General features: G+C 34.0%; 3 protein-coding genes and 2 pseudogenes across 4 annotated transcripts; 1 reads left to right on the forward strand and 4 right to left on the reverse strand.

Moving 5' to 3' along the window:
- On the reverse strand, positions 1-603 carry LOC104791037 (defensin-like protein 50; annotated as a pseudogene). The gene is made up of 2 exons (XR_015559505.1): positions 456-603; positions 1-271 (listed from the first exon to the last, which is right to left on the reverse strand). The product of XR_015559505.1 is annotated as a defensin-like protein 50 (transcript).
- A 4,422-nt stretch (positions 604-5,025) lies between these two features.
- On the reverse strand, positions 5,026-6,769 carry LOC104698957 (histone deacetylase 7-like; annotated as a pseudogene).
- A 1,637-nt stretch (positions 6,770-8,406) lies between these two features.
- On the forward strand, positions 8,407-9,243 carry LOC104791038 (RAF-like serine/threonine-protein kinase 20). Its single transcript, XM_010516837.2, has 2 exons — positions 8,407-8,644; positions 8,735-9,243. The coding sequence occupies exons 1-2, from the start codon at positions 8,479-8,481 to the stop codon at positions 9,127-9,129; spliced, it is 561 nt and encodes a 186-aa protein (XP_010515139.1). The 5' UTR covers positions 8,407-8,478; the 3' UTR covers positions 9,130-9,243.
- A 6,312-nt stretch (positions 9,244-15,555) lies between these two features.
- Positions 15,556-17,789, reverse strand: LOC104791039 (pentatricopeptide repeat-containing protein At3g48250, chloroplastic). Its single transcript, XM_010516838.3, has one exon. The coding sequence runs from the start codon at positions 17,670-17,672 to the stop codon at positions 15,816-15,818; it is 1,857 nt and encodes a 618-aa protein (XP_010515140.2). The 5' UTR covers positions 17,673-17,789; the 3' UTR covers positions 15,556-15,815.
- A 385-nt stretch (positions 17,790-18,174) lies between these two features.
- On the reverse strand, positions 18,175-20,800 carry LOC104791040 (putative serine/threonine-protein kinase WNK3). Its single transcript, XM_010516839.2, has 8 exons — positions 20,460-20,800; positions 20,340-20,377; positions 20,023-20,250; positions 19,688-19,911; positions 19,452-19,609; positions 19,201-19,366; positions 18,935-19,060; positions 18,175-18,834 (listed from the first exon to the last, which is right to left on the reverse strand). The coding sequence occupies exons 1-8, from the start codon at positions 20,526-20,528 to the stop codon at positions 18,299-18,301; spliced, it is 1,545 nt and encodes a 514-aa protein (XP_010515141.1). The 5' UTR covers positions 20,529-20,800; the 3' UTR covers positions 18,175-18,298.
- Between the last annotated feature and the right edge of the window lie 235 nt (positions 20,801-21,035).

Below are 21,035 nucleotides of genomic sequence, written 5' to 3' on the forward strand. Positions count from 1 at the left end.
TTTAGATAAAAATATGATTTTTATTTCATGGCATTTTGATTACAAAGAGAAACTACATGCCTTTTCATAGTCATAGGAAAGTAAATCAACGGATCAACAATTTTAATTAATAGCAACAACATTTTTCAGGTTGAGACGGAGACACTGTGGTACATCCTCCTTGCGCGTACCGGGATGATAGGCAATCCGTAAAGCATTTATAATCATCATATGAAGGTGTACATGTATGAGTGCATTCTAGTTTCTAGGCCATTAATCTTTACTTTGATCTCTGCACATATATGCACAAACACAAACTCCACATTAATCTAACTATGACATGCCACATAACATTTTCAAATGATCATTTCTCAAAAATTATTGTACATCGCTTTAAAGATTTTATATGATCAAATTTAGGTAATAACTACTGTAATTGCAATAATCATTATACATATATCAAATTAAAAAAATACCTGATGCCATAGCCTTTTGTGGAGACGACGAGACAGCCAATATAATTACAAGAAAAAGATTCAATAAGATTTTTGTGTAACCCATTTTTATTTTGTTGAATAAACAATGGTCTGCATGCAACTTTTTAGATTTTGAGTAAGTCCTATTTATAGACCTATTCATCTAGGTATTGGACACATAAATCCTAAATATCTCACTATACTAGTCTTCTATATTTTTATTACCATTAAGAGTTTTTACATATTTGTAAAAATCATATTTTGGGTCAAAAGTTGAATAAGCAATTAAGAAAAAATCTTGGAATTGAACACATATTATTTATTATTTACTTCCAAAATAACCTCAACTTTTTAAAAAAATAAATTTATTGTCTCGATGTCATTAGCCTTTCATATTTGTTGATAATATATATATATATATATATATATATATGTATATATACATTTATTATTATTTTAAAAATAGTTTGTTCATTTATACTTTTGTTTATAAATTGACAGTTATGACTATAGAGCTACACTACCTTTACTTGTATATATATAAAATCAAGTTCTAAACAGTTTAAAAATATAAATTACTAGATAAGGGCCCGCACGATGTGCGGATTTTAAAATTGTTAAAAAAAAAATCCTAAACCCTAAACAATTTTTTAAAAATAAAAACAAAAAATATTTCTTGAAAGAAATATTTTAATAATTTTAGTTAGAGGAAAAAATCATATTTCTATTTACCTTCATTCACTTATTTATATTTTTATATTTTAAATATATTATAACAATAATTACAATAATCTAAAGCTAATTTATATCCCACCAAAACTTTTGCCAAATACTCATCATTACAAATATTATTATTGTCAAATTTCAAGAACATTTCACAACTTATTACAAAATATTTTACATGCAAAGAATTCATCAAAACAACATATAATTAATAACCATGTACAATTTTACTGTATGTTGTACCATTAAAAATATGCTCTTACACCCAAAATTATTTTATTGTTAAAGTATGCTCTTTATCACCACCTAAAATGTCTTTTAAACAAATTAAACAAATTTTATGTTGCTTTACTTTCATTTTGGCATAATTATAGTTCTTTTAATTACTAAAATTGTTTTGTGACAAAATGTTTTTAACCATAATTTTTTTTACTCCAAAGATATTTTGGATGAACAACTGGTGACTAATCCAATAAAAGCTTTTATGACCAATCCAATAAAAGTTTTTTATTGAGAAATTGAAAGAAAGTTACTATAACGTAATAAAATTAAAAATTTGAAAATTATAAACAATTCAAAATAAAAACTTTATAAACAATCAAAAACATGATATTTGTCATAATCACGTTAAAGGATCGATGACCTGTTTACTCCTCAGAAGTATCACATTGTACCAAAATTACTTAGAAATACGTATGACCTCGACTCAAATATTCTCGAATCGTAAGTTCTCAACTTATTTCTACCCAATCAAAAGTTCTCATATATTTCTCTATATACCTGGGTTTAGAAGGTTTACGAACCAAATCCGATAAAAAAACCACATAAATCCAGTTTGAAACCAATTTTAAAACGGTTTACAGTTCTAACTTTCCAAATTTCAAAATCGCTTCTCCATTACTCGATCAAGTAGCTTTTGTTTCATTACCGGAATCATTGACATTATCCATAAGAGAAAACTCTATATTTTGACCAGAAACATCTACCATCGATTAATTTTCGAAACTTCTAATGCTACTAACTGTAGAATCACTTTTGGAACATCCATCAGTATCTCCATCCTCAATTAATTTAGCGGGCTTTATATACTTTGATTCCATTTCATTGCATATGATAGCTTCCATTGAAGAACCTGCACGAATAAAAGACCCACAATAGATAAGCAAAACTATATCAGGAAAAAATCAAAGATCAAAGCTTTCTAAACATATAAATTTGTGTAGATATAATGTTATTTTCTTAATTAGCTGTTCTATTACTTTTCAAAAATAGCAATTATTTTGACATAACTTATGTTATTCTTTTTAGATTTGTTATTCCCTATTTATTGATTAATAATAATATACATGTTTAATGAATTATTTTTTTTGTTTTTACACGTCAAAATCTAATTAAGAAAATACGTATAATATAATTAGCGTACAATGAAAGATATATTAGTTTGTTAATTTTTCTTTTTGATTTTGGAAATTTCTTTTTAGATATAAACATGTAAATTTTATGTAGATTTAATGCTATTATCTTAATTAGCTGTTTTGAAAAATAATAATTTTTGATACATGTCAACATCTCATCAGTATACTTGACACATGTTATGATTAGTAATTTTTTTTCTTGATTTTTTTTAAAGATTTTTCTTCTAAAATTAGTAATTTGTGTAAAATTGACACTTGTCACGATCTGGTGAGTTAATAACTTTTGAAATTGACACGTGTCACGATCTGGTGAGTTAGTAAAATTTTCTTCTATTAAAATTAACAATTTGTTTAAAATTGACACTTGTCACGATCTAATGAGTTAATAATATTTGAAATTGACACGTGTCACGATCTGGTGAGTTAGTAACTTTTGAAGCCATACTTTATATAATAAAATTATTTTATTTTTCACATAATTTTATTAATTATTATACTATAATTGTGAGCAAATAAAAAATATTATTTTATTAATTACATAATTTTTAGTTTTACCAACCCGCCTATGTGGAACATTAAAAACACATATTTTATCATATGTATTTTATGATAAGAAAATCATAATTTAAAATCTTAACAAAATCTTCCAAATATAGTTATTAAAATAATAATTTGGATACTTAGGTATAAAATCTTACTTTTAAAAATTCTGATTAGTTTACAATTTTTCAAAATTAATTAATAATTTCTTCCATAATTAATAAGAGAGAGAAATTTTTTTTTTTAGAAACTATTATTTATTTAAAAGATTTTGTTAGTCTTATATTTAAATTACATTTTTCTCCTTCCTAAAAAAATAAACATTTGCCTTTAAAACCAATGGCATGAAAATGTAGTTTTTTACACTTTATAAAATTAGTTTTATATTCGTACTTCCCAATTAATATATAGTAGGATACAGAATTATATGGGATTCCCTAACTCGTTATTAGAAATTCATATTGTAAAGCCTATTTTCCAAGACAACTTATATACCGGTCCCAACTCGTGAAAGAATGATGGTGGAAGTGTGGAACTCTGTTTTCTTCTCCACCAGCATAAAGGAATACACTAAAGCTTAGATGAAGATGATCGTCTGATCGATGACAATGTTTTCGAGACTTTTGATAACAATCTGTTATATGAATTTCTTATAATATTTGACTGCTTTTATAATCACGCTTACGCACAATTTTGATTTCTTTACTGGTGTAGGTGTTATATGCTTATACAAATATCGTTCTTCGTTATCTACATGTATGTAAAACAACTCAAAAAATTGTGAAACTAAGTATAAATAATCCTTCACCTATGACATATTACCCTGCATTAGTTGTTTGATTCATGGTATTTTTTATTACGAGAGGAAACCACATGCTTCTCATAACTATAGAAACACATGGCAAATTAAGGGATCATCAGTTATAAACTTATAATTTATAACAACAACAATATGGAGGTTCAGAAGGATATAGAGTACGACATCCTCCTGTCACATAGCCCAATTGTATGCAGTCCACGCTGCATTTATAATTATCGTATGAACCTATACACTGCGAAATGCACTTTTGGCCGTTGATAGTTGCTTTGATCTCTGCACATATAGTCACAAATCCCAGTAATCTAACTTTAAAATGCATATTTGTATATACATAAATATATTATTACAACATGCCAAATTAAATTTTCAAAGATTCATGTTCTTTGATAATTTTCTTAAAATTCTCCATGGTGTAGATTGCCATAAAGAGTTCTTCCATATTTGTCAACAACATCATAGTTTGGGTAAAACTATAGTATTGAATAAAGTATTTACATAGATATCTTGGAATCAAATAAGTATCATTTGACTTCCAAAAAACAATCTTAATCCTTTTTTTTTTGTCTGTATATTTTGCTATAATTAGCCTTTCATATTTGGTCAACTTTTGTTGCATTATCAATTTATTCTTACACTCACTCAACAAACACATATACAAGGATACACAATTATATCCTAATACTATATGTTCAACTGATCTCATGGAGCCTATAGTTACCAACACAGCTTATATAATGGTGGTCCCAAGTCCTAACTTGTTACAGAATGAAGGTCGTACTCTGTTTTCTTCTCCACCGGCATCAAGGAATATACTAAAGCTTAGATGATGATGATTGATGATAATGTATGTTTCCGAGACTTTTGACAACAATCTGTATTTTCTATTATATCACGCTTACACACATTTTTGATTTATACAATTATCGTTCTTCGTTACGTTATCTACATGTATTGTATGTAAAACAACTCACAAACAAAAAAGGTGAAACTAAGTATGAAGAATCCTTCTCCGATGAGATATTACCCCCATTGGCCTTATCTGAGAAAATGCCAATCCTCGTCAGAGTCTAATTCACAGCTTGGATCGCCTCAAATTGCTTAGATCTTGTCTCTTCTCCATGTCGACTTCCGCCTACAGATATGAGATGTGAATCTTAAAAGCCTTGATCACAAGTCAAAAGTAACTCAGAAAAGAAAGAGAGAGATATAACAGCAATGAATGAATGGCTATAGCTCTACCGGTTCTGTGGCTTGACTCATTGATGGAGTGTCTTGAAACTGTACACTAGGTACGTGTATTAGTTGTGAAAGTTTCCGTAGCAATTCGTTCCTGTAATCAAAGGCACAAGTAAGTTAAGTCTTCTTCTTTTTTCTTGCACCAAGTAAGTTAAGTCTTATAGCTCCATATATAATTAGATAAGACAAGGACGAGGAATGCGAAATAATTTTAAAATGCAAAAAGTTGTGAATGGACACCAGATTGAGGTTACCTTAGAATCTCAATATCTCTTGGTGTGTTTAAATCTTGTTTGAAGTTTGGCTTGTAAAAAAACTCGTTGACTTTGAGATCGTTCTCAAGTTGTTCCCCAACCCCAACCGCAACAGCTGTCTGCAAACAAAAGACCAAGGAAAACAAACCCATCAAAAGAACTGATATGAAAAACACATAATAACAGTTACCAAAGAGATGAGAAACAGACCTCGTAGCACCAGCAGCGGGAAACAAAGCGAGGTTCAGAACCTCCACCACCCAAGACCATGAGAGGAACATTAAAAGATCTTACTAACTGGAGGCAATCACCGTGACCCTTGATTTTCAAGTTGAACCTACCAGGCCAATTATCAGCTAATGAATCAGCACCACACTGAAGAACAACAACTTCTGGCTGATAAACTTCCATCGCCTTGGTGATAACAGGTCTGAACAAATTGCGAAGACTTTTATCCTTGAGGCAATCTTTTAAGTTTTAACGGTGCATTCAGAGAATACAACTCTCTCCTGTCTCCGTATCCGTATCCGTATCCTCGGAAAAACGCGAAAGTGTCGGAATCAGTGTGGAAAGAAACAGTCATAACTCTATCAGTATCGTAAAATGCTTCTTCCACTCCATCCCCACGGCGATAGCCAATATCTATGTACAGAACTCTCTGTCAACAACAAAATTCAGAAAAGCAAACATCAAGATTCTGAACAACGATGCATCAAAGATTCATGAATCAACCGCCTAAATCTGAACATAGAAGGAGACTCTAAGCCTCAAGATCAAAGAAAGAGTTGTTACCTTGAAACTCTTAAGCAACTCGAGGATCGCAAGAACAATGTCATTGACGAAGCAAAACTCAGTAGCCTTATCACTCTTGGCACGGTGCATCCCTCCGGACCAATTGATAGCGATATCAGCTTCTCGGCGGTTCAGTTTTGCGGCGGCGGTTAAAGAACAACCAGCGTAGGCACGGCAGTAATCAAAAAGGTTCATCTCTCTGTCCATGTACACGTCATTGCTGAAGAAGCGCGAGCGCCTGACGTTAAGGAAGAAGGAAGGATCATTTAGAGTCATCGGCGTGAATGAGGCGAGGAAATCGATATAGTCCCGCGAGTGGAACCGCAAGAAGTCGGAAACGCCGGCGAGGATTGGGCGGTAGATTTCCATATGACGGTGGAGGCCGTGTTTGTATATGAGGCTGTTAGCGATATGGCTCGCGTAGGGTTCCCTTGGTTGGCCGAACTCTGGCTCGGAGAAGTAGCTCACCCGCCGTTTACGTCCGTCGGGACCCGTCGCTAAGCTCGCCGCGTTTTCCATTCTCTGCTTTTGTTTCTTTCTTTTTTCTTTTTCCGCCAAGATGAGAGATTTGATTTTTTTAGTGTTACTCTTCTCTGTATTTTATACCCTTTTTTTTTTTTAATATCTTTAAAAAATCAAATATGTTCTTTAACTTGGTATTTGGGGACGGTTAGACTATTCGGTTAGAGGGGTTTACGCAGTTATGAATAATTTGATTCGGTTAAGATCAGTAACAGATAAATAATTATAGAAATATTAGTGGTTGATTAGAAATATTAAATAATAGTACAAAAACGAGTATTGTTTGGCTTCTTTGTGTTGCAAACATCTTATAAATTGAAGGGATAATTTTGTTGCAAAAATGCCTAAATGCCCTCAAATGTTTTACAAGTAATTTTTATTTTTCACAATAGCCGTATAAAAAAACTGCTCTTTCTCAAATTAACTTTTATTTTTATTTAAGAAAATAGGGGAAAATAAAAGAAAACAAAACAATGTCTATTCTACAATTGTATTTGAATAGTAACTAATTTGTTTTTCTAAATATAAATGAAATATGTATCCAAAGAGACTTAACCATGTGCAACGCCACGACTAGGAATTTGGATTAGCACTTGGATGCTTTGGGATGTGATTAGCATTATATTCTTGAGGCTTTTGGATTTTGACAGCACCTTTTAGATTCCGTAATTAAGCTAATAGATATACTTGACTACCTTTTACTATAAGATGAGCACCGGAGATCATTGTGAATCGGTGATGGAGACTTGATCCATAGAATGATATCTTCCAGTGCCCAGCAACGGATGCGTAAGTTAAACCAAGAAATAATAAACCGACGTAGCTCTCTCTTCGCCTCTGTTCCTCCCAAACAAAACATTATGCTCTTATATATGGTTTCAGGGGTTTATTATTCTCTTCTCTGGTTAACTTATTTAGTGTATGATATAGAGAATTAGAGATTTCGATGTAAATAAAACAAGTTAATTAGCAATATCACACTTGATCAGTTAACACTACCAATATCTAAAGAGGCTACAATCATATTCTTTTATAAATCTTAACTAGACCAAATAAATACTCAAAAATAAATAAAAGTAACACATGGAAAAGTACATAGCTAGTATGAGTGATAATTAAAAAAGCTTCAAAACAGGTTCCAGTCTCCAACAAAACTGAAGAATTTGATAATAGCTGGCTACGTTCCAACTTCCAAGTCTATAATAAGCCAGAGTTAAATAAGCTTCATGTAATATAAATTGTTCGATATTCATGCATTAGAATTAGATGAACCGTCAATAATATAAAATAATTCTTTCATTACTTTAAGGAAAAAAAAAAAAAAAAAAAACACGATTCATTCATTCACATGGGAAGATTTGGTGTTGAGATTGTACTTACAACGAATCAACATGAAGTCATTAACTAATAATGATAGCCAATAAATATGAGCCACTTTAAATTACTTGAAAATTACACCAACTCGGTTTCTTTGCTTAATGCAATGAAAGAAAGAATATTCGATTACTTAAATAACAAAATTGTCCAAAACACCCTTCTTATTCGACAAATGAATCGAATATTTTTTACAATTCCCCTATATACGAGTGAGTCCGAGTCCCCACAATGACGTCATTTCCTACCTATAAATATGATCCCTTCCACCACCATAATTCTCGGTTTAAGAAAAACCAAAAAAAAAAAAAACACAGAAACAAACATTTCGAAGAAGCTTCTAAAAAATGGTGGCCGTATCAGAGAATCAGAAAACGAAGAACAACAACAACACTCTCAAGTTCCTCTGCAGTTACAGCGGCAGAATCCTCCCTCGTTCTATCGACGGAAAGCTCCGTTACGTCGGAGGTTTCACCCGAGTACTCTCCGTTCGTCACTCCATCTCTTTCACAGGTCCGTTTCAGTTTTTTTTTCCCCAATTTCGATTTCAATTTTCCATCTAACCTCCTCGATTTAACGAAGTTGATTTTTTGACTTCTACAGAGCTGATGGTGAAATTGGAAGAGTTTTGTGGATACGCCGTCGAGTTAAAATGTCAATTACCAAACGGAGATCTCGAGACGCTGATCTCGATCAAATCAGACGAAGATCTAGTCAATATCGTTGAAGTATACGATCGTGTACACGGAGGCAAGATCCGTGCGATTTTGTCGATTCCGAAGCCGATGTCGTCTCCACGATCTAGCGGAGATCTATCACCGAAATCGCCGTTAGTCTACGTCGTGGCTTCTTCTCCTTCACCGCCGCGGTACAGTTTGGCATCTCCTCCGGCGGAGACTCTTCTTCTCAGTAGGTTCCGTATGAGAACAGCTGGTGAATATTCTCGTTGCTGTAACTGCCGTGTTCACAACAGAGATGCTAAACTCATATGGCAATAACATCGTTGACGGAGAAAAATCAAATAATGCCTAAGAAATAAAAATGTAGAAAATGGTGTGTTGTTGTTTTATGAAGAATTATGAAAATTTAGTGAGAATTTTGCGGTGCTTGAAGATGACGGCGATTTTTTTTTTATTCCGGCCGGTTATGAACCGTTAACTTTGCCGTTAAGATATGTGGTGAAAACGTACGACGTCAGTATTCTTTTTTTTTTTAATTGAATACGTGGTACGTTGCGACCGTTCCAGACGTGAAACGTGTCGTAGTCAGATGCGTGTATACGTGTGTGTTTGTGTGAATCAGTGTATGTGTTTTCTCACACGTGTACCCTCTGTTAGAGTTTATTTTTTTTGGTTTCCTCGGCAGTGTTTTTTCTTTGTATTTTCCTTAACGTTCCATTTTGTTTTTTGTTCGTCAGTTTTATTAATTTTTTTTTTTTTTTTTTTGTCTTACTCTAGTCAGGATGACATATATCCAACTCAGTTTTTATACTTTTATGCTATTCTTGAAACAAACACAACCATTAGAAAAACGGAAAAAAATACATTCTTTTTTTTTCTGTCATCCGTAGTTATATATTATTTCAACTGTGAAATCAATAGTTTACAAATGCTAAAAAGCATCTAGCATTCCCAGTCTTAGTTATCTATACAAGAAACCTCCAACACAAAACATTATGTGGGGTTTTCACAAAATTGGTTATTAATTTCAAAGGCACTATCACAAAAAACCTTTTCTACTTCTCTAACCCTCCAAACCTTTGAATCCTTAGTACCTTTACCATTCTGCCTTTTCAAACATGGGACAACCCCTTTTCTTTGGTAAAGAGCAATTGTAACCAACGTGGAGGTCCAACAGCTACATAAGACCGGCTTCTCATTTCGTTAGTCATACTTTGGGCAATAAGGTTTATTCCGCTGTTTACTTCAGATTTCTCTTCTACCATTTTCCATTCCACAAAAGGTGCCTGAAATCTTTGCATCGCTATTACCTGCGGTTTGAAAGAACGCCATGCCCGCGGTCTTATCACCGCATTCACAAGGACTTTATCCGAGCAAGCAAAGATAACCTTATCAACTTTATGGCTAGCCATACTCTCCATATCCCACAAAATGTACGTAACATAGCATTTTCCTTTGAGCGAATATTATCAAAATTTCTTCTACTATGTAGTAAAACAGCTCCTCTGTCGTCTCTTAAAACCGATGCTCCTCCTGCAAATTGGTTCCTCTTTGACCACGACGCGCCAATATTACACTTAAGCCAATTTTGGGGTGGCTTTTTCCAAGTGTCAGATATTTGCTCTTTACTCCTATGAGTGACCAATCGATCTTGTCTACTTAAGGACTTCTCCTGACCCTCCACACTCTGCGCCTCAAACCATTCCATTACATCCTCTATAATCTTCTCCACAGTGTCTGCTGCATTATAAAGTTTCCCTTCAAAATTGAGAGAGTTCCTATTGGTCCATATTCTCTATAGGATTCACGGGAAGATTTTTCTTAGTTGTGTAGGCCATCCTCTATTATCTTTATTTTCCAACCGATAATACATATTGGAAAAAACTGATCTAATATGGAATCCATCAATAGGAGATGGGTAATCTGATAAAGCCCATACCTGTCGCGGTATCGGAAAAAAATACATTCCAAGACTTTTATTTATTTTTGTTATCCTATAATTGGAGGAGTTGGGATTCTGAAACGCGGATTTCGCTTTAATTCGGTTCTTAAAGGACCAACCCAACAGTTAATTAAAGAACAGTTATTGGCTGTTAAACGAATTGACCAAAGAGAGACACAACAAAAAACTACGCTATACTGAGAAAGGACTTGACTTGACCAAGTTCCTCATCGAAACGCAATCAAGATAAGCTAAAAATGCTAAACGAAGATGCATGTGGTGTACTTATTTATGAGCTAGTCTTAACACCTTTTGGGGGCTAATATTAATATAATGAATGTATTGAAAGACATGTCGATGGTTTTATATATATATGGATGTCATCCATGTTCAACATTTAGATGTTTGTTAGGTTTAAGTCAGTTTGTGCATCTAGATGTCGCTTTGTTAATAAGTATTTTAATATTATTCTTTTTTTTTTCCAAAGTGATTAGAACGATACTGGATTCCGTACCTTTTGTTAATAATTATTTTGACCGGTTTCGCATTTTTAACGGGGAAAAAAAATTGTGGTTTCAGCACCAAAACTTTTATTCTAAATAGACAAATATATTTTGTTTAAAGCTCAGCCATAAGCTAAAGGGACTGAACTGAAGCTTGAAACAGTCATTCGTTAATTAATATCAGATTTAGAAAAGGAAAGAAATAAATGAAGGAGTAGAACAAACTTGAAGTGACCATTAGACCATACCATGAGAGACTGTTTACCGAAGAAAATTGTGAACAATAGTAATTTGTTGATGATATGTCAAATTTGATTTGATTTGACTATTTCTTGAAGAATTCGAACTACTCGACGTCTTTCAATTTCATTAACCGGAAAAAGTCGCATAATCAATGTCACAACATTACTAATTAAGCCGACCAATCTTCTAACCTTTTTCAGTTAAAAAAAAAACTTGGAGGACTAGAAAATGTTAAGACCAAAGTGGACACTTAGCTAACTTTGGTGTAAATAAACTGGTTAAATGTCAGTGTCAGTGTCACTACAACACACAAAACTAGATACGTGCCCGAAAAAACTAAGCATCAAATAGACGGTTTCCATGTCAAAAGTTGTTTCCTTTGCATCATTTTCTAAATCCTAAATCGCTTCTTATTTTTTATTTTTCTTTCTAGATTCGCCATCTTCTGCTTGGTTAGTTTCGGGTAAAACCTCTGTGATTGGTCTAAGTTTTACCAGTTCAACATGTCCCGATATGTTTTATAAAGATTTGTTCCACATAAACCATAATTTTTCAAAGTTTCAATCTGATTCGACCACACAACACTATACAGATCAATCCTCTATTAACTGCCAAAATCTGAACCACAATGACATATTTTGTTTATCGGTCGATTATCCAAAAACAATTTATGTGTATAGTGTTTAAGTTACATAATTTTTCTTTTTCGATATATAAAGCATTTTGAAAATTTTCGTGAAATGTTTTTGCAATGTATGGAGACACAAGGAGAAGTTGATATATCAAAACTAAAAAAAAAAAAAAAAAAAATGTCTAAGACCACAATACTTGGCTGAAAATTGAATGAGCTCTCTCTTTGTGAGCTCTCTCTTCTTTCAGCTAATAATAAGACAACAGCATGTGTGAAGAAGTAACACGTAAGCTTATCAGACTTCTGGAACAAACCTCACATGGCCGAAGGAGACAGGTTTGGAGAGAGAGTTAATATTCGGATAAGAGAGGTTTATGACTTTTCATGTCGTCTAAAATTCACATTCTTTTATAAAATAGCATTGCAAAATCACACCAAATTTTATTGTGATTTAAGAATTAATACAATGAAACTTTAACATTCAAGCTGGTGTTGACAAATCAATTAAAATCAATAGCCAATAAAAACATTTGAATTAAAACAATTAAGATTTCTAAACCAATAAAAAAACTATGTGACATTAAACATATCAACTAGGCCCATAGCCCGAAGGCTGGTCCGGTCCGATCCGGCTTTGAAAAAGACTGAGCTCGGACTTAAATATATGTCCAAAAAAATAGACTTTTTGGACTCAACCCGTTCGGGCTTAAGAGTTTTAGGACTTAGCCCAATGGGGCTCGGACCAGCCCGAAAAGCCCGAGAGTCCGAAGGCTTTGAAAAATACTGAGCTCAGACTTAAATATATGTCCATAAAATTGGGCTTTTTGGACTCAGTCCGTTCGGGCTTAAGAGTTTTAGGACTTAGTCCAATGGGGTTCAGACCAGTCCAAAAAGCCATTATACAAATATAATTATATATTTTTAACATTATTGTTTGATTGTAAATAAAGTTTAAAACTCTAATCTTAGTTTTCATATTTACTTGATGCCCTTACTTAATATTTTTAAAATCTTTATCTGTGATATTTTATATGAATTATATCTATTTTTATTTGGTTAAAGTATAAACATTTATTTGGTTTTAAGTTATTTATTTGTTTTAGATTAAGTTGGTTTTAAGTTATTTATTTGTTTTAGATTAAGTTAGTTTTAGTGAATATAGATGAGTTATTTAAGTTTTGATTGATTTGTTTTATATTGTACCTTTAAACATTGCTTTTTAAGACATGTTATAAACTAACTTATAAGTTTGAATTTTTGATCTGTAAGATAAGCCCAGGAAAGCTCGAAAAGTCTTGTAACTCTATTAGAGCCGGACCGGACTTTGAAATATACGCTCCGAAATATTTTGAACCAGGCCGAGAAGGGCTCAAATATATGTGGGTTTTGCATATTTCAAGCCAGACCGGGTCGAGCCAGCCTGATTGACATCCCTATGTGCCGCATCACGTTGTCTTTCACTTCATAAACTCTTACAGACATAATAAAAGAAAAACGCCAAGACTCAAATTGTCTGTTCGTCTCCTTCACACTAACTTCTCTTGAATTCAGTTAGAGAGAAGAAACAAAAGAATCGTCACAAAGATTTGCCTTCAATGAAACAATCAAAAAGAGAAGAAAACACATGACTCGTGCGGCAAGAGACATGGAAGAAGCTTAGGTCATTGTTAAAGAGGCAAAACAATCTCACCAAATTCACCTTTGATTAATTCGAACAATAATTTTATCAAAATCTACAGATTATGAAATCAAATTATATGGTTATCGAGAACTCTTTGGAAGAAGAAGCGAAGTTAAAAATTAGGATATGGAAGAAATTTGAAAAGATAGATTAGAGAGAGAAGGAGAAAGGAGAGAGAGAGAGAGAGAGAGATGTGAAGATGAAGGAAGAAGAGAAGAGAGACATAGAGATATCAATTTCTCAGGTAAGCCCCTCCCTAACCACACAATTGTCCTCTGATATACAAAAAATTAATAAAATTCACGAAATAGCAACTTAGGCATGACAAAGTTCATTAACTCCTTTTAGAATCGCAGGTCTCATTGAAGTAAAGATGTCGTTTGTGTAAATTGACTCACCTCTTTTTTGTTGACTTAGGTCTTGAATGAAGATGATGTTAAACAAATTGATGCGACTAGACCATTTTTTTTTCAAGGTTTAGTACAATAAATGTTACTTACTACTACTCCAGAACTCTCTATGTGAAAATTATCATTATTTATTTCCCTTTCGATCTTAGTAAATTTCAAAATCTTCATCTTTGATTTGTAGCAAACAACAGATGATAGATTGGAATCATGATCGGTTATGTAGTTGCAATATCTAAAATGGTTGGAGGCGTGCTTCAATATATGAGTTATGGACAAAACGAAACAACTAACACATGCCATATAGTGAACACCGGTAAAAACAGAATCGCTATCTTCATATGAGAAAGTGATTCAAGATGTTTGGTTCAAACTGTTGGTTCTTCTAAGCATGACCAAGATTTCAAAGCTTTATAAAGGATATCTTGTGGAGAAGTTGACAATGATTTAAACCAAACACTTTATTCTAAAGTCGTCAAGCTAACTAATCAATGTCCACTAATAATAATTACAAAGGAAAATCTTATCCCGGTTTATCATGTTGTATTGGAAAATTGAACTAAATTGGATGGCTTCAATTATTGAGCTTGATTGACAAAAATATTGTACTTGGTAGTGATATATATATATATATATATATAATGAGTAAGTTTGAATTATAATAAAAAGTCACATTTATATACAATATCATCCAATTTATATATCATTAAAGTAAATTTTAATGTTTATTTATCTAACTATTTAATTTTTCTAAAAATCATTTATGCGGACTCACGTACCAATGTGTAACAAAAATTATAGTAACCACAATTTGTTTAACTCTAATTTTTTTCTTCAATTTTTACTTTGAAAACTACAACAAATTATAAAAATACGAATACAAAAAAAATTCTTATTAACCACTACAAAAAACTTTATTAATTATGATATATTTGATTCCAAACAACATAAAAAACAAATAGTATTCCAAAAAATACAAAATAAAATTAATAAATAAAAAATAATCTAAAACAACCCACGGCGTAGTGCGGGTACCAACCTAATCATAATAACAAGTCATGAGTATTTGAATACATTTCCATTCTAAATCTAGAAACAAATTCTCCAAGTTAAAGCATCTAGATCCTTTAAACAATGGCTCTATGTTATACCCAATGTAGATGTAAGCAAGAAGAATGATTCTTCATTTGCTCTCCACTTATTGTCAAATTCTTACTAGAGATGTCCTAACCTACCAGGGCTTGAGCAAGACCTCTATCCATAACTGCATCCTCTGATAAAAATTTCATTTAATAATGAGTTGAAGAAAACAAGAAAGTGAGAGAGGAACTCAACAATTGCAAAATAAATAAATAAATGCAAACTGTTTATGAACAATTCCACAACATCCTTCAATTCCATCAACAAAGCCTACAACAAATTCAGCTTACTATAAACTGGTTCTTCATTACCCTGCAGCACGTAAAACAGAGGAATGGCCATTATTCGAGAAGACAGTGTTAGAGTTTTACTCCAGAGTCCAGAGAGGTCGAAAGACTTCTAAACAGTAGAAGACCTCTCGGTTATATTCTGCAGAACAATTGGGTGACATAATATCTCAAGCTGCAGCACCGAAGAGTTCAGAGATTTTAGGGTGTGTTTTAAAGTGATGGGGACATATGAAGAGAAGATTTTTTGCATCGGCAAGTCTCCCTTCTCGATAGAAAGCTTCAATGACATGAAAGTAAGCTGCAAAGGAAGGAGAATCCTTGGAGCTTAGCACATCCAAGAACTTCTTAGCGTCTTCCAAAGTCCCAAACTTTGCAAGGTATCCATCAAAAGCTTCTGCATATGCAGGGTAATTTTGCTTCTTCATCATCTGAAGAAGATCTAGCGCTTCTTCGCCCTTCTTGATTTCTAGCAGCTTGTCTATAAGAGTCTTGTAAGTGCTTTGCCAAGGCCTTACATTAGCATTTTTCACCATCTCCATAAGGAATTTATACGCCCCGTCTATCCTGTCTTGGCTAAGAAACCCATCTATCAAGACATCAAGCAGATCAGAGTCAATATCAAACCCTTTCTCTAACATATTAGCAAAACACGCGAAGGCCTTATCCAGTTCATTGTTTTTGCAGTGCCCTTGGATCAGAATAGTCCAAGTTTTAATGTCCGGATAGCATCCTTGTGCTTCCATTTGATCTACGACTCCTCGTGCTTCTTCTAATCTCTTAGCTTTACAAAGCCCAAATACGAGTTGGCTGTATGTGATGTTATCCGGCTCATAACTCTTATTTCTCATAGCCTTCACAATTTCCTCAGCTTCGTCAAACCTACCCACACTGGTTAAAGACCTGTGGATTCCATCATAAACAGCCTTTGAGAGACAACTCCCAGTTGATTCATATTTCCTCGAAACACGAAAAACCAAATCCAAATCCGGGTTGGGACCAGCCGATAAAGACCTCAACAGAAGACTACAATCTTGAATAGATGGCTTGAACGGACCATCCATCATTAATTCATAAAGCTTAACTGCCTCAGTCATCATTCTAGATTTCTGAAACTGTCTTGAAACCTTTATATAAGTGTCAAGATCCATCTCATGCCCTGCAGTCTTCATTTCATCAACAACACTCCAAAACTCCGTAACTGAGTTAGGCCTAGCCAAAACCCTCAATGCCGCGTTATAACTAACGGTACTATGTTGATAACCAGAAGAACTACCACCAACCCAATGGAAAAAAGCCAAAGCTTTCAAGGGATGATCCCTTAGCTCCTTCAACACCCTAATAACAAAATTATCCGACAAGACAAGTTTCATCTCCTGCAATTCCCTCTCAACCTCACAACCCCAATCCACCTTCAAAACAGCAGCAGAAACATTCTTTGCAACAACATACATTGCGTTATCCTTAAGCATCCTCTCATAGAAATGAGCAACAGCGACAGCATCTGCTTTTGATTCCGCCTTATTAAGCTCACTGTAAACAGTCTTATACGTATCCTCGTCTAAATAAAACCCTCCTTGTTTCATCTCACTCAGAGTCATCCAAAACCGTTTCATAGATCTCTGCTGCGCTAAAATCCTCAACATAATGCTATAAAGTGGAGAACTTGGACTAAGCCCTGAGTCTCTTAAAACCCAATCGATAAAGCAATAAGCTTTATCTGGGCTCTTCTCCAATTTCCTCAAAACGTAAATTGCAGTCTCGTGGGTTAGAGACATATCTGGTTTCCTCAACCCTTCCTCTACTTCCTTAGACCAATCATTCTCCATCACTAACTGAAGCATAGAATCTGGTTTCGAAGTAAAGGTGCGATATTGCCACTGAAATCGACTAGGGATTGCAAATGAATCGAGAGGCGAAGACGAGTTTGAGGAAACACCCACCTGAGCTCGGCTTAGATACGATCGAGTGGAGATCTGTGAGTAAGCGTTTCTAAGAGATGACAGGATTGCCTTTGATCTGTACATGGCTACAGCTGCTACTACTGTGATTTTGTGTGTTTTTGGAAGAAGGAAGACGAAGTGAAGATAGTGACAATAATAGGGTTTAAGCGAAAATGTAATTTGGGGGTTTAAGAGCCTCCTAAAACGCTGCGTTTGTTTATTGCCATGTTATATTCAAGTTGAGTTTCTTCTGATTTGGGCCGTTAGCCCAATAATGCAATATATTTGGGTCCAGTCAAGGAATCGGTATGTTCAATTGACCATAATATGAACCGTTCTATGTCTTCTTATTCTAAGGTGATAAGGGGAGAGCATGGACCAGAAGAGAAACATTTGAGTCTCTGACAGACGAGTCAGGTTCACAAGAGTCGGATGACCACTAGTCTGGTTCAGAAGAATCGACTCTTCTGAACTAGATGATATTACCACGTACTTCTTCACTCGACTCTTCTGAACTAGATTCGTCCTCAGCTTTTCCAAAAAAATCGTTGAATTAGACAAAAGTTATTATTTGACAACTATTAGATTTTTCAACAAATAGTTTTCTTTAACCTTTCACAATTTCGTTACACATGTAACTTTAGTACAACATAATATTACAAAACCAAAATAATATAATCTTGACGAGAGTATGCAATGTTACAAACGAACTAACATAGTAAGCTATCAGAATCTTTGAGTTGTAATCTTACCAAAGCCTCTTCACATACCTCAGGAGGAAACTCTTTCAAAAACTCAGAAACAATACGTTCTTGATCTCTCTGCATCTCTTCAATCTCCTCTCTCTGTTTCCTCAGCAGAGTCTCAAGTTTCTCTACTATAACCCCAACATCTTGACTGATCGGTCCTTGTGATAATAAAGAAAGCTTAGAATTAGACCGTGGCGCGAAGGGCGAACGTGAATCTCCAGCTCCAGCTTTAGGAGAGGACCAGAATTTTCTCCCTGAAGGGAATTTGTCTAGATGCAGCGGAGAAGACAAGCATTTGTGTATAGCTGAATCATCTCCGTTAAGACGAGAAGGAGTCCAGTCGGGGATGTGTGAATGTATCTCTACATCGATCATTTTAGCTATCGTTGAGATGTCTTGATCATCGGTTAAGTCTAGTTCTTCGACCATTTCGATGGCGACTGAGAAAGATGTGTCTGTCTCTATGTTAAATGGGAAGTGGATATTGCGGATTTGGCCTGTTTTATTAATGTTATAATTATGTCAAAACAAGTTAATCAATATGATGATAATGTATGAAGGCTTTAGATTTTAGTCAAAGCAAAAAATGATTGGAACCTTTGGAATCGGTGATTCGTAGTTTTAGGAAGATTGTGTTGAGGTCTTTACGTTGGCCTTCTACAGTTAAACCTACCGTAGACTCTAAGATATCATCTTCAATTCCTCTTCCATTGCAGCCATTTTCTGCGTTGAGTTCAAAGTAGTAGTGAGTTAATATCGTGTTAGGAATCTCATATATATTAATAGAAATCACATGAGAAGTCCAAATGATCCCACAGTTTCCAATTGATGTATGAAATAAAATACCAAAAAAATAATGTTACCTTTGTGAGAGCTAACGTTTTCGTTTTTGTCCTTGTAGCATTTTAGAAAAGGGTCATCAAGTAGTTCCTTGGCAGACAAGCGTTCGGAAACCTTTGCGATACATTTCTCTATGAATGCTCTCACTTGTGGATTAGTCACATTCAAAAGTGAGGCTGGTTTGATTCCCTAAGAAGGATTGAGAAAAAAATGGATCAACTACATGACAAAAATGGATCAAATGATATCAGACGGAGAATAAAAGATCACTTACCGATGTAACTTTCCTATAAATCTGAGCAGCATTTGTACATTCCGAATACGGATACTCGAAAGTTACCAGCTCGAGTAAACACATTCCGAACGCATATATATCGACTAGTACATTATAGTCCTCTTCATAGAGTTCCGGTGCCATAAATTCAGGTGTTCCTTAACAATTTCAAACACACAAGTTTAGTATCACAATTAAAGGGGTTTTGAGTTTGAGAGAAAGCTTAAAGAACTAACCGATAACGCTATGAGCTGAGCGCGCACGGTGAAGAATGGCGGCTAGCCCGAGATCACCAATTTTGACCTCACCTTGGTTGCCATTAATGAAAATGTTATCACATTTAAGATCTCTATGGATCACAGGAGGATCATGACTATGAAGATAAACAAGCCCTTCTAAAATCTGCCTTGACCATTTCTTCAATGCTCTTAGATCAACACACTTATGCTTCTTCCGGTACCTATAAAAATCTCGAGTGAATCCCAAAAGGGTTTGTCAAACATGAGACCGACCAATTTTTTTTTTTTTTTAAAAAGAAGTTTGATATGAGTTCTTGAAAGAGGAATCTGACTGTCTAAGGTTTCCGGAGGTGAAGACTTCGGTGATGAGGTTGATGGTCATGTGTTGGTGATCGATCCAAGAAGTGTAGAAATTGATGATGCTTTTGTGGTTAAGGGTTTTGAGCAAGTGAACTTCAGAGTAAAGACGATCTAAATTGTCTGAGCTAGAGAGTTTATCGTCTAGCTTAACTTGGTTCCAAGCAACTTCGATCCCTTCAAGTTGGTCAAATGCTCTGTATCTGAATAATTCTCAAATCAAAGAAAAAGTTTTTGTCTGTGAATCTTTTCATGTAATAACAAAGAACACAGATCTATGAAAAAAGGATACACTTGTTTGAAAGCTCCTTTGCCTAGAACTTCTTTATACTGAAAAAAAATGAGAAACAAAAAAGATTAGAATGGGAAGATTATTTACTTTGATAATATATGAAATTAAAGAAGAACAAACCCGGCCATAGCGACCAGTGGGATCGACTTCAACGAATTCATCCTCGGAGTTTTTCTCGTCTTCTCGCATTTTTCTTGGTTACTTGCAAGTCAAAACAGAGGATTTCTTGAGAAAAGGGAGAAAACTTTAGTCAAAAGTATATTAAAGCAGTTTCTGTAAAAGTATTAGTATTAGCTGTTCTTTTGTATGTGTATTAAATGATGAATTAGATGTTCTTGGTAGAATTTTTAATATTGTTGTTCTGCCATTAAAACCAATTAGGTTCAGCTTTTTACAGCTTTCTGATCATAATGCTGTAGAGTGTTTATACTCTCTCTTCTCATCTTTCTTCTAATTTGGACACTCAGATCCACAGGACAAGACCACGTGGCAAAGGTGTGGGTCGTTGCTCTTTTCGCGCCATGGATCTGGTTTTTTTTTGTTTGAGTTTCTTCTCATTTATTGTGTCATGTGAGTTCTAATCAATTATTTTGCTTACGCAAGTCAACTTCATGGTGTTATTATGATGACTTATGAAATATTATATACCTTGGGCTTTTTCCCCTTTCTAAGTCAGTCCTTTTGGTGACTATCCTA

The sequence above is a fragment of the Camelina sativa genome, chromosome 6 (genome assembly GCF_030686135.1).
Source record: "Camelina sativa cultivar CO46 ecotype springtype chromosome 6, ASM3068613v1".
In the NCBI taxonomy this organism is placed as follows: Eukaryota; Viridiplantae; Streptophyta; class Magnoliopsida; order Brassicales; family Brassicaceae; genus Camelina; species Camelina sativa.